The sequence below is a fragment of the Phoca vitulina genome, unplaced genomic scaffold, assembly GCF_004348235.1.
Source record: "Phoca vitulina isolate PV1807 unplaced genomic scaffold, GSC_HSeal_1.0 scaffold102, whole genome shotgun sequence".
In the NCBI taxonomy this organism is placed as follows: domain Eukaryota; kingdom Metazoa; phylum Chordata; class Mammalia; order Carnivora; family Phocidae; genus Phoca; species Phoca vitulina.
In genome coordinates, this window is record NW_022589805.1 from 316400 (window position 1) to 328621 (window position 12222).

Genomic DNA, 12222 nt, shown 5'->3' on the forward strand with positions numbered 1-12222 from the left:
GCCAAACTCTACGCAAAATAAGTTGGAATACATATGCAAGACATACAACAGAAATCACCCAGGAAATCAGGAAAGATGGCGATGTAACACTTTTCAAATACAGAAAAATGGCACCGACGTGGCGGTGGTGAGAGTGGTTTGGTGGAGTGGGGGCAGGGCAGCATGAGGAGATGAAGGGAGAAAGTCAGGTCAACCACCAATGAACGAGGTGGCACCAGGAAGGCACTCCTACCCTCCACGGAGGAGTTCTTGGCTAAGGCCAGGGCACCCATCTGAGCCAACCTCCCCAACACCTTCCAGAGCACATGGCTCCCTTTTCCTCTCCTGCAGGAAGGCCTGCCCCATCATCCCAGGCCTCCTGGCTCTTCGGCTGGGTTTACATTTATTGTTAGAAACTGGGATAAGACTCGAAATATGGTTTTAATTTTGCAAGCATGTAAAGTGTTTAGAAAGTGCCCAAGGGTGAGCAATTCTCAATCGCAGCCTCCTCTCTCCAGACTGGCAAGCTCCCCCTTTCGTGGCTATCTTCCCCTTTCCAGGGGTGTCCAAAGCCCACAGGAATGTCACACTATGAAAGACACCTCACTTGGCTGCTACACGTCTCCGGACCACAGCGTCTCATTCTTCCTCACTTCCCACCTTACTCTGTAAACTCCACACCTACGTGTAAAGCTCTACATCAATGCTGGTTCAAGCAAGTCTTAGGACTGACGCTGGGAATCTAACAGAATCCCTGAGGTGCCCTCTTAACACTGGCACAGGCGTGAGAAGGTCTCAGAGAACATGTGCCTCCCTCAGCATTACCTTCAAGGACACCTAGAAATGTCACCCTAAAACAAACCAGTCCTGGCACGGGCCCAGGAAGACTTTCTAGGAAGGCTATAAGCTTCCCCCTCTCCTTGAGGATTTTATATAAGAGAAAAAGGCAGTACTGAGAAACAGCACCACGAAGAGCCCCTCTTTATAGACGGAGATGTGCTTGTAAGGGAGCTATGAGGGTTTTGCTATAAAACTCCTTCAATACCCTGCTTGACAGCCCTCCTCACATCCCAAATCAGCCCCATCTTCCATGTCATCCCCTACGCAGCATTCAGCTACATTCTCAAGGCTCCATTTTCCTGACTTCCTGGTTTCCTTCACTCTCATATCTAGTCTGTCCATCAAAACAAGGCCCTGAAGTTTCTCCCAAACATCAGTTGACCTACCATGTCTCTTCAGTATGCAATTAAGATTACCAGAACTTTTTAAAAGTTTTTTATTTACCTTTTGAAAGTAATCTCTACACTCAGCGTGGGGCTCAAACTCATAACCCCAACACTACCACAACTTTTAAAACGACCCTTTCTCCCCTCTCGTACTACTCTGCACACAGCAGCAAGGCCTTGCTTTGGAATCTCCTGGATAATGTTGCCACCTTATTTCACAACCTATAAAAACGTCCCGTTATTCAAGTCTTGATGTGACAAGATCCGTAAAAGCCTTGAAATGCTCCTCTCCCAAACTCCAATGAGTGTTTCAACCAGAGACACCAGAGAATCTCAACTTGAGAAAGAGCCTTTAAAAGTGGTTCAGGCTGCTGCCAGCACACCCCAACCCAAGGAGGAGCACAAACCCTCTTCAGTCCGGCTCAACGCTCTCCTTCACAGCCTTCCGACAGGTTTCCTGCCCCCACCAATGAGGCTTTTGGAGGAGACTCTTCCAAAGAATGATATCCCTTCCTGTCCATTAAAAAAAAAAGGCTGGGGTGCCTGGGTGGCTCAGTCGTTAAGGGTCTGCATTTGGCTCAGGTCATGATCCCAGGGTCCTGGAATCGAGCCCCCATCAGGCTCCCTGCTTGGCGGGAAGCCTGCTTCTCCCTCTTCCACGCCCCCTGCTTGTGTTCCCTTCCTCACTGTGTCTCTGTCAAATAAATAAAATCTTAAAAAAAAAAAAAAAAAAAAGGCTAAACCCTGCTTCTGATGTCCTGGGAGAGCCTTCCTATGGTCTTCTAACTTGCAAATATCACATATAAGCACACTGCCTGTGGAAGTAAATTCCAACCACCAGCAGAAGGAGGGGAGGGACTAACAAGGAGCTACAAAGAGATGCAGACAGAAGAGGATCAACGAATCAGCTTTGCGGCTGTTGAGTGTTAAACCAAAATATGATTCACAACAACGGTTCAATACCTTGGGACACCTGCACGCGGTTCACCGGCAGGGGCATGGGTCCATCTGCAATAGCACAAAAAACCTGCTTATTTAAAATAATCCTTCATTTGGGAACAAGGAATTTTACTTTCAGAATGTCAAACTTAAAGGGAAAACCCGTGAGTAGGTGCGAAGGCACTGAGCATTCGGACGCCTGCACACCCTCCCGAGGCCTCTCCGGAAACAGGCCGGTGCGGAAGGCCACGGCCGCAATCACACAGCTTCCAAAGTGCGGGCTCCCCGAGAACACAGTTCTCTAGGCTTAGAAACGCACCCCAAACCCAGAGGGGAAAACAAGCCATCAGACTGAGGGCTGGCAGAAGGAGGTGAAGTCCTTACTTGGAGGCCTCACAGGCTGTGTCTGCGGAATCCCTGGGGGCTGCGCCCCGGGAGCCGGCAGGGCGGGCTGGTTACCCAAGATGCCTTGTTTGTGCAAACGCGACCTCCGCTTTTCTTCTAGTTCTTTTTGTATCTTGTAGATTTTTTCTGCCAGTAAGTGATAGTATTCATCCTAAAGAGCAATAACATTCAATATTAAGCAGCCAAAACTGTGCGGGGGGGAAAAAAAAAACCAAAGCCAATCTGTTTTATATGTTTTAGCAAACGAATGAACTTTTACATTAAGTACATTGGCAAAGATTAAGTATTAGCACTTCTGTTCTGTTGTTTTTTGTTTTAAGTAAGCTCTAGGCCCAACAGGGTACCTGAACTCATGACCCCAAGATCAAGAGTCGCAAGCTCTACCAGCTGAACCAGCCCGGTGCCCCAGCGTCCAGCACTTCTAACCGATAAACCCAAGGCCCAACTTCTTGTTGAACGCCTAGTGACATTATAGGACTTATCAGACAAGGGGCGCTAAATGCACATTACATTTCATTCCGCAGTCGAATCACTTCCTGGATATTCGACACTGGCAGTAACACAGTACGAGCATTAGAAACAGCGCCCCCTGTAAAGTCCATCCATGGATAAAACACAATTTTACATGCTCATTCACCACTGTAGTGGACATGTGTCGTCAACCAAGAGAGCTGTGCAGGGGTCTGCTGTCTTATCTGGGACGTCTCTCTGGTTAGTGTCCTCAAGGTGATGAGTCTACCTGACTGACAGATTTCCCCATTTCCAGAGAGATGCCGTTCTTTCGACTGTGGGTGTCGTGCGGCTGGAACACGGATGGCAACCTACCCGGCTGTTGGCAGACTCATACATATCCCCCTCCACTTTCTTAGCGTAGGCCACCAGGTTCTCCATGCGGCGATCCTTCAGGGCTGCCGGGTCAGGGGTTGGAAAGATGGCTTGGACGCTGCAAGGACAAAATGTTCTGTCAACAGACTTTTGAGACACCATCAGTGTCTTGCTAGTTTATACATGATGACATGGAGAGAGAGAAATGAGACCATCTACTTATGGGGGGCAACATACTGCTGAGAGAAATGCCAAATCTCTCTTGCCCAGTATGCGAACACACAAATGAAATCACTTTCTGGAAACAATACTGACCTGTCAATTTATCTATACGTCAAACACACCAATATTTTGCTATTTATAGAATGTGCTAGGTCATCTCAAGAATAATACAATTTCAAACTCCTAATTTTTTAATATTTATTTATTTGAGAAAGAGAGAGAGGGTGTGAGCTGGGGGGGGAGAGGCAGAGGGAGAGAATCTTAAGCAGGCTCCCCACTGAGCATCGGGCTCGATGCAGGGCTCGATCCCTTGACCCTGAGACCATGACCTGAGCCAAAATCAGGCGTTGGACACTTAACTGACTGAGCCATCCAGGTGCCCCTGGAACTCCTAATCTTTAAACTATTTATCATAAATAGTTTTCAATTAAAAAGATGAAGGAAAAAAACACTCCAGGGGAATTAAGCTCATCTAATTTCCCCTTCAATTTAACCTAGTAGCTCGAAAAAGTTAACTATTTACTTCCTGTCTGTTAACATACTATATGTGGTGCTATCCTGCCCTCTGTATTCACCAGGCCCAAATTCCCCCAGCTCTCAGGGGCCTCCACGATTATAATCTTCAGCTATAAAACAAGGCAAAGCTTTTGAGCTAACACCAGCTCCCTGCTGCATGTCAGAGCTCAGAGGACAGGAGGTCTGGCCACACTAGAAATACTGACCTCTGTGGCATGGATGACAGTTCATATCCCCTGCAGGGCAGAGCCATGGACGCTCTGACACTACCCCCCAACTGGGATTCTCTGGCCTGCCAGCAGTGGCTGTGGCTCCCTGAACAAGCGTGTGACCCTCTTCAGCTGCTAGGGCACTGTCACCTGAGACCCAGGGGACCACTCAGGAATTAAATCAGACATCAGTGAAACTACAAAACTGTCACACTGCTGTCAGCCACAAAATGTTTCCAGCATATGTGAATAAAGGTGAGGCAGCCACGTACAGTTTATGCACTAGATGGCTCCGTAGGTCCTGAGTGACGTGTTCGTGCCACCCTTTCCGAACGCCGGTGCTGGAAGGAGGGGCCGCTGTAGGTATAGTGCTGAGGGTCCCAATGTTTGCAGGGCTCGAGCCATCATTCATCAGTGGGCTAGGGGAAGAACAAGAATACTCATTACACCTACCGAAGTGATGCAAATGCGCTTCATTTAATGAGGTTTTTCAACCACACTTGACTTTTAAAAACTCAGGACAGCCAAGTGACGTATATACAACAAAACCGAAACTGTGTTTATTATCTGCTCTATAGTTATAATAATAATAATAATAATAATAATTTTTAAAAAGCACCCCCCTCCATACCATCTTCGCTGTCACACATTTAAGAAACTATCACAGTTTCGTGATTCCCAACCCACTTTCATGTGCGACCATCACTCAGATAGGAGCTGATTCAAACACGGGTCTTACTTTGTGGCCCCAAGGGAAGTTGGAAGAGCTGATTCTGAAATCAAGTTTGGTGGTTGCTGATCTGTTGTTATTCCTCCTGCTGGAATGTTCATTGGGTTATTTCCTTTAAAGACAGAAAGAAATCAACCAAGTCCTAAATTATAATATACACTTCAAAGTACTGATAACGTAAACAAGTCACCACATAAGTGATTCTTAGCAGTTATAATAACAGCCACCATGGCAGGAACTCTGCAAGCTATATTTTCAATAATTGTAATCAACTTGTACAAATTCAGTTGTAAGACTCCTTCTCACTGTATTTTGTAACCAAAATCAAGCATTTCTGTGGAGGCTATCTGGTATCGTAAGTGGACTCTGTGGCTGTGCAAAAAAGGACAAATGATCTGCTTGTAAGCTTCAGACTTCTTTTCTGGCTTCATTAAATATCATGCCCTAAACAACTAAACTGACCCGTCACAAAGATTTGTGTCACCTTTTCTTTTCATATCAGAAAATAAAATCATAGAAATTACTTGCAAGTGAAAATATCTGTGTATTCATTTTATTTTTTATTTTTAATTTTTTTAAAAAAATTTTAAATTAACATATTATGTATTATTTGTTTCAGGGGTAGAATATTCATTTTAAAGTAAGAAAAAGCTGAGACTCAGAGAGGTTAACAGTCTTGTCCCAAATTATACCCTCAAACAGGAGTAAGAGTCCACTCAGGTCTGAGGGCTCCAACCCAGTTGCAAGGCCACTAGAAGTTAGATACACATTAGGGCGGTTTTGTCCAAAAAGCAATGAATGAGATGTTCTTAATTCGTCAATCTTAAAAGGGTCATTTTTAAGGTTAAAATACGTACTTTATTAGGAAAACAACCAAACTAGCACAACAACCTTGACTTCACTTGACTGCCTGCTTGGCTCACTTTAAGAGCACTGTGTCAATTTAAAAGAAAAACGTTAAAAACACAATATGCAGAGATGGCAGAAACTATGGAGATGTGTGAGCGAATGAGCAAACTCTGGCTAATGACGAGCTCAGATGAGAGCAGGAAGCCCGTGCCTGGGACAAGGCTGAGGGAGGAGGCATGTGCGGAGACTCCTTGCTAGGCCGCTCCTGTCTGGGCTGCTCGCCTGCAGCTGTGGCTTAGCCCGTGACCAAGACATGCCAGGAAGTGGCGGGCCACCTACGAGTTCTCCAGCAGAGCAGTGGTCTACAAGTGGGACAGTCATAATTCTAACTTGTGAGATTCCACATTCTGAGTCATGTGAAATGCCCCTTCTGAAAACTGTCCAGACAGGAGCGGCATAGCGATCTCATGTTGGTTCCTTTATAAATGCTTCTCTTCTCAAACCTGTAACATCTTCCTTGAACGGACACGGTAGCCTTTTCCTGGAAGTTCTTTACTTCAAGCACTTAAAAGTTATCTTCATCATAATTTATACATATATTAATTTGAATTTAAAGTAAAAACAGTAATGGTAAACCGCCTTGGGTTCCAGAAAGACTTGTCATTCCCACTGCTGCATTGGACAAACAAGTTCTCAAGCGTTCCTTCACCTACCCAGGGGGTTGAGAGTCCTCATCTGCTGGTGAGTCTGAGGCTGTGCTGGTTGCTGGCCGGGAACCTGAGGCTGCAGCTGCGTCTGGGGCTGGTTCAGGTAGGGGAGTCCAAGAGCAGCGTACGCACGCTGCATGGAGCTGGGGTCTATGGGATTTGGGTTACTTAAAGACGCGGCATTCTGCTGGCCTGTGCCAACAGAACCAATTGTGTTCTGAATCCCACTAGCTGGAGACCCCAGGATGGCTAAAACAACAAACAGACAAACGAGAAAGTTAAGTAAAAGGGAGAAGCCCACAAATGATTGACAAGCTACTGAGAAGCCAGTACAATTTCATCAGCAAACTATCTACATATGTCATAAGGCAACAGAACAAGGCTACTAAGAACGGAGCTGCGCAGAGAAAAGGGGCCTGAGCTAGTCACCTATTCTGCACAGCAGCGCTTGAAGAGCAAAAACCTGAAGGAAATTCAAGCTTTGATCTTACAACCAACAGATCACAAAATCAGTTAATGAAAATTATGTATGAAATCTAGAGACTCAACTCTGTTTCAGGGGAGTGGCACACACGTGACAACAGAAAGTGTTCTGATTTGGGGGAGCAACTGCCATCACTGACATGAACTAAAGGGGCCCCCCTTTGGCTGCCACTTTCCCTGGGGTCCTTCACTGCTCATCTGCACAGGTAGAGAGGATTAAAGAAGGGGCAGAGGTGACACCTAGTTGGTCAGTTTTGTTACTTATTAATTAATAAGTCTAGGACTTTAATCTTTCTAATGACAAAATTTCAATTCCTCAAAACTTATATGTACAATGGCATTAACACCAAACCTTTCTTTCCTACAGTTTCCTATGCAGGAAGGCCCCATGCTAAGCCGTCTGGCTATCTAAAGCTGCTCAAGAAATACTGTACCTGACTGACTGATCTAGCTAAAATTAATGGATGGAACGAGGCTTGGAGATTCTGCATGGATTTTCATTTATCCAGGCGTCACCTCAGTACCACTGAGATTCAAGAACTGGCACAGCCTCACGAAGCCATCCACGCCCACTACCCGGCCTACTGATGGCTTGCAGGGCACTCCCTCCTGGTACTCCACCATCTACCGGGGCCAATCCCAAAAGACCGAAGGAAAATCTGGAGCAACATAAAGAACCCCATTCCCAAGGACTTCAAACTTAACAGAGATGACCCCAAATCTGCATCTCCTTGGTCACTTCAAGTTCAATCCATCCCTCTGTCCAACCATCCGAATGTCCTCATTTGGTGAGCACGTACCATAAGGCAAAAGCTTTATGTCCTACTATTTATTCTTATTCTTAAGATTTCCCTTCTTTCCAACTTCCCCAAATTTTAGAGTCATGTTATGAACAGTAGCTTATAAAACTGATACTATAACATATGATCTTTGACACATTAAGCACTATCACAAAGCTTTCCTTTCATATTCCGACAATTACGTGTAACGATAATATTCTCACATTCAACCATGCAACTATAACATAAACAACTCACATACTTATCAGAGTATTTTAATTAAAGCTAAAGGTGTAAAAAAAAAAATCTTGGTAATTACACATTCCATACTATTAACTTTTCTAATAAGGATATTCAGATCTCAAACTCATTAACGCTCATTAGACACAATTACACACACCAAGCACCTCATTATTATAAATGAAAAGCAATTCCCAAGCTACCCTTTATGACAAGCGTGTAGCTTAAATCATGTATATCTTTAAAAGTATTTTCTCTAATAGTTAATACTCCCCCCTCCCCAACCTAAACTTTCAACATGTGCCCACCATATTCCTAAAACTGACAGGCCAGATTTTCTAAAAGAACTCTGATGTTAGGGGTGCCTGGTTGCTCAGTCGGTTGAGCGTCAGAATCTTGAATCTCAGCTCAGGTCTTGATCTCAGGGTCGTGAGTTCAAGGCCTGCACTGGGCTCCACACTGGGCATGGAGCCTACTTAAAAAACAAAACACAACACAACACTCTGATGTTAAAAAGAAAGCAATAATGGTAGGATGGTTTATTTTTCTATCACCTACTGGGGTTTAAGAAAGAAGAGACCCAGACTACATTTGCTACACACAGTGATGAACTGTGGAGAGGAATTTAAAGAAAGAAAGTGTCTAGGTAGCCTTCTCTTTCAGGGTGAAGAAATAACAACTTTTCCTACTATATTCCACTTTCATCCACCCAGCCCCAAATGCCATCCTTTCCATCAAAATGACCCACCTTAGGGTGAATGCCACTCCCAAGCCAAAGGCCATTTATGGGGAAGCCAGAGCCTCCATGGAAGCTGCTGACACGGTCACTGTATTTGTATTTGTGTTAAAAGCATTTAATTCCTACATATAAAAATTATGGTGTTTTTTTATTAAAATAACAAAACAACACATTATCCACCAGGAGACAAGTAAGCATTTGGTATTTGACAATCCTAACAATTCAGAGGCACGGAAAACAAAGCACAAAAAAGTAAAAAAGGTCTCTGACATTTAAGCATGGTCCAATTTGAGTCCAAATGACAAATGCTAGTTTTGGGTGACACAAATACCTCAGGGTAAGGGAATGCAGACGTTTACTATAGGAGTGATGACTGGTTGAAAGAGGAGTCATCAGGTAAAAGGAAACTCTGTTTAAACTCTGTTCTGCGGGCCCAAGACACTACCATGTCTCCTACAAGTTTTCCTCATCTCCTGGGTGGCAATAAGGCCTCCTGCCATTCCTACAATGCCTACTGGGCCTCTGCTTCTCTCTGGGCCTTTTCCACCTCACACGCTCACTCACTCAGTCCACAGGTGGAGTGCATGCGGACTGTGTGGGGCGCTCCGAGAGGTTCCAGGATGGGAGCACAAAGTCTGCACTCGGGGCACTGGGGCGGCTGGGAGAGAGAACGCATTAACCTAATAATCCCCTAAGTCACAGCGGCTCCGGACCCTGGAAGGAGAAAACCACACTCATCCCATCATCCCTGTATACTCCCTGAAGGCAGGACCAGCAAGGGCTCCAGTCTGCAGGCCGAGCACGGTGCCGAGCACCCAGCCCTGGAAAGCCCCCGCGGAGTTCAGGGAGCTGTGGCAGGTGGCAGAGCGACCGGCCTTCCCAGGGCCCTCCGGGCATGCAGCACCGCAGGCCTTGGGGTTGAACAAAATCAAGAAGTGCTAAAGGCAGCAACGCTCATTTATCTGGCATCACTGAGAACAAGGCCTTCTGCATTCCTCAGTTTTAAACATTATCGACATTTACCTCTTTAAATGTCAAAACTTCTTGTTCTTTTTCCCAGTTTTACATCTTCTTTCCTTTCTTAGAGCTTAATGCTCTATTTCGTACCCAGTCTCTGTCCCCTCACACAGTGTCTCAATCCATCAGTGTGGCTCTCCTCCCTCCGGGTCAGTGGCATTCCCACCAGCAGCACATCTTCAAGATACCCCCAACGTCTCCACCGCCTCACCACCCCCCTGCTGCAGCTAAATCGGGAGCCCGTGACCTAGGAAATAAAAGGCCAAGTTTTCTAGTGGGCTCTTTTCAGGACCCACCTGCCACTTTTCATGTCCTTCCACTGAGAGAATGGAGACTGCTCCACTAACAGGTCCCGCGTCCAGAGCACATTGCGAAAATTCAAGTCCCCAGACGTTCTCAGTAAAACTGGACTCGAGGTGAAAATCCAATGAAAATGGACAAACTAAATTTCAAAGCTTTGTCAGCGCAGTGGGAGATTCACCACGAAGCAGGCAAAGCAGCTATTAAGTAGTCACCGATTTCTACTGAAAAAAGTCATGCTGGAATTAACTCAGACCTGCAGACGTCTCTGCAGAGTGGCCCCCACACCTCTGTGCCTCCCAGGTGCTGCGTGCACCATGACGGCCTTCCTTTCCAGCATCCTCTTTGGTTTTTTTTTTACAAGCCATCTCTACACCCAACATGGGGCTCGAACTCACAAACCCAATTTCAAGAGTCACATGTTCTACCAACGGAGGCGGCCCAGTGCCCCTCCAGCATCTTCCTGTGCACGGTGCAGGGCAGACAAGAAAGAACACCTAAGCCCCAGGGCTGGACCTCCAGCACAGCCACCACTGAGCGAGAACACACAAGCGTGCAACAGGTTTTCTTCAGAAGCCAAACGACTCAGGAGGGGCAACACTGTGGGACCCAGAAGAGCAAGGCAAAAGCTACTTTGATGAAATACATCACCACTGACTGCTGGATACTTAAATTAGGGGCAGACAAGCCTACAGCTCCACCCCTACAGCCATTCAAGTTCCACTGCAACCTTTGCTCCACATCCCAGGCACAGGCTGTCAGAAGAGGCATCTGAGAGTCTCTGAAGGGCTCTCGGGTGGAACAAGGACCTGTTCAACAAACCCTTACTGAGCCCCGGAGCAGGCTGCTCCATGAGCAGAAGCTCTAAGGAGGTAGATCTGGACTCACGTCATGAAGGAAGGCACTTCACAATCACAGGTGCTTAAAATCGGAATAGACAGCCAGACCAGGTAGTGAGGGTCAAGCCCATGGAGGTATTCAAGTGCCGGACCAGAGGACTACTGACTCAGACACTCCCCATCGTCATGCTGCGGGGCTCAGCCCGCATCTAAGATGGCTGTGGGCACTGACTGCGTTTGGTCTCAGGAGGAGGCTGATCCCGCGGCACTGATTTTGACAGTTCTTGTGGGATTCTGAGCTGGGAAACCCATGATTTCCCCAGAGTGACTCGAAACGTCTCAAGAGCTTGGGACAAACACACAGCCCTTCAAGGCATCCTCCAGGGCTGTGCATCTCAGCTGTTACTGTGCATACTAGGACTTCTGAGATGGGGCTTGACTTTCTGCATTTCTGCCTGTGTAGCCTGGTAGCAAGAACCCCATTGATGAGGCAACAGGGGTTCACATAGGGAATTAGGTCTTGTGTCCACACAGCCCTGCACACTGGAATTTTCTGGAAGTCAGATGCCAGAACTGACATTAAGTGTATACCTTGGAAAGTCCTAACTATTCAATAAAATCTGATTATCTCTCTAAGGGAGGGATAGCTCAAGATCAGTGATAACACAATCTCAAGAAAACAAAGAAATGGGTGCCTGGGTGGCTCAGTCGTTAAGCGTCCGGCTTCGGCTCAGGTCATGATCCTAGGGTCCTGGGATCAAGCCCCGCATCGGGCTCCCTGCTCCGCGGGAAGCCTGCTTCTCCCTCTCCCACTACCCTTGCTTGTGTTCCCTCTCTAGCTGTCTCTCTCTCTGTCAAATAAATAAATAAAAATCTTTAAAAAGAGAAAAAACAAAGAAAACAAAGAAACATCGAACAAAATCTCAACACAGGCCAGAAAGGTAACCAACGGAGTGGCTTAGTTCCACAGATGATGCCAGTAGGGTCTCTCAGCAGAGACATCCACGGAGGAAGTGAGGCCATGGAGGGTGTGAGCACTTGCAGGAAACCTGCCAGAAAAGCACGGCCTCGGCAGGCACCGGGAGTCTCCCAGCAACCCCAGGGGCCCCAACCTCTCGCCACAAACACTCCCTCCCTCCCCGAATCCCCTCGCTTGCACAGGAACTTGACTCCATGCTGGTTGTGCAGACACTGTACTGTGTGCAGTGTCCTTCCATC

The 12222-nt window shown here is 46.5% G+C and overlaps 1 protein-coding gene across 4 annotated transcripts in view; it reads right to left on the reverse strand.

Moving 5' to 3' along the window:
• Positions 1-12222, reverse strand: part of CREBBP (CREB binding protein) — a 121725-nt gene that overhangs the window by 34098 nt on the left and 75405 nt on the right. For all 4 annotated transcript variants that reach the window (XM_032397760.1, XM_032397759.1, XM_032397758.1 and 1 more), the window contains 6 exons: positions 6614-6856; positions 5061-5163; positions 4594-4740; positions 3375-3492; positions 2529-2700; positions 2169-2213 (listed from right to left, as the gene is read on the reverse strand). In XM_032397760.1, the coding sequence (XP_032253651.1) occupies positions 2169-2213; positions 2529-2700; positions 3375-3492; positions 4594-4740; positions 5061-5163; positions 6614-6856 (828 nt within the window). The remainder of the gene's footprint in view (positions 1-2168; positions 2214-2528; positions 2701-3374; positions 3493-4593; positions 4741-5060; positions 5164-6613; positions 6857-12222) is intronic.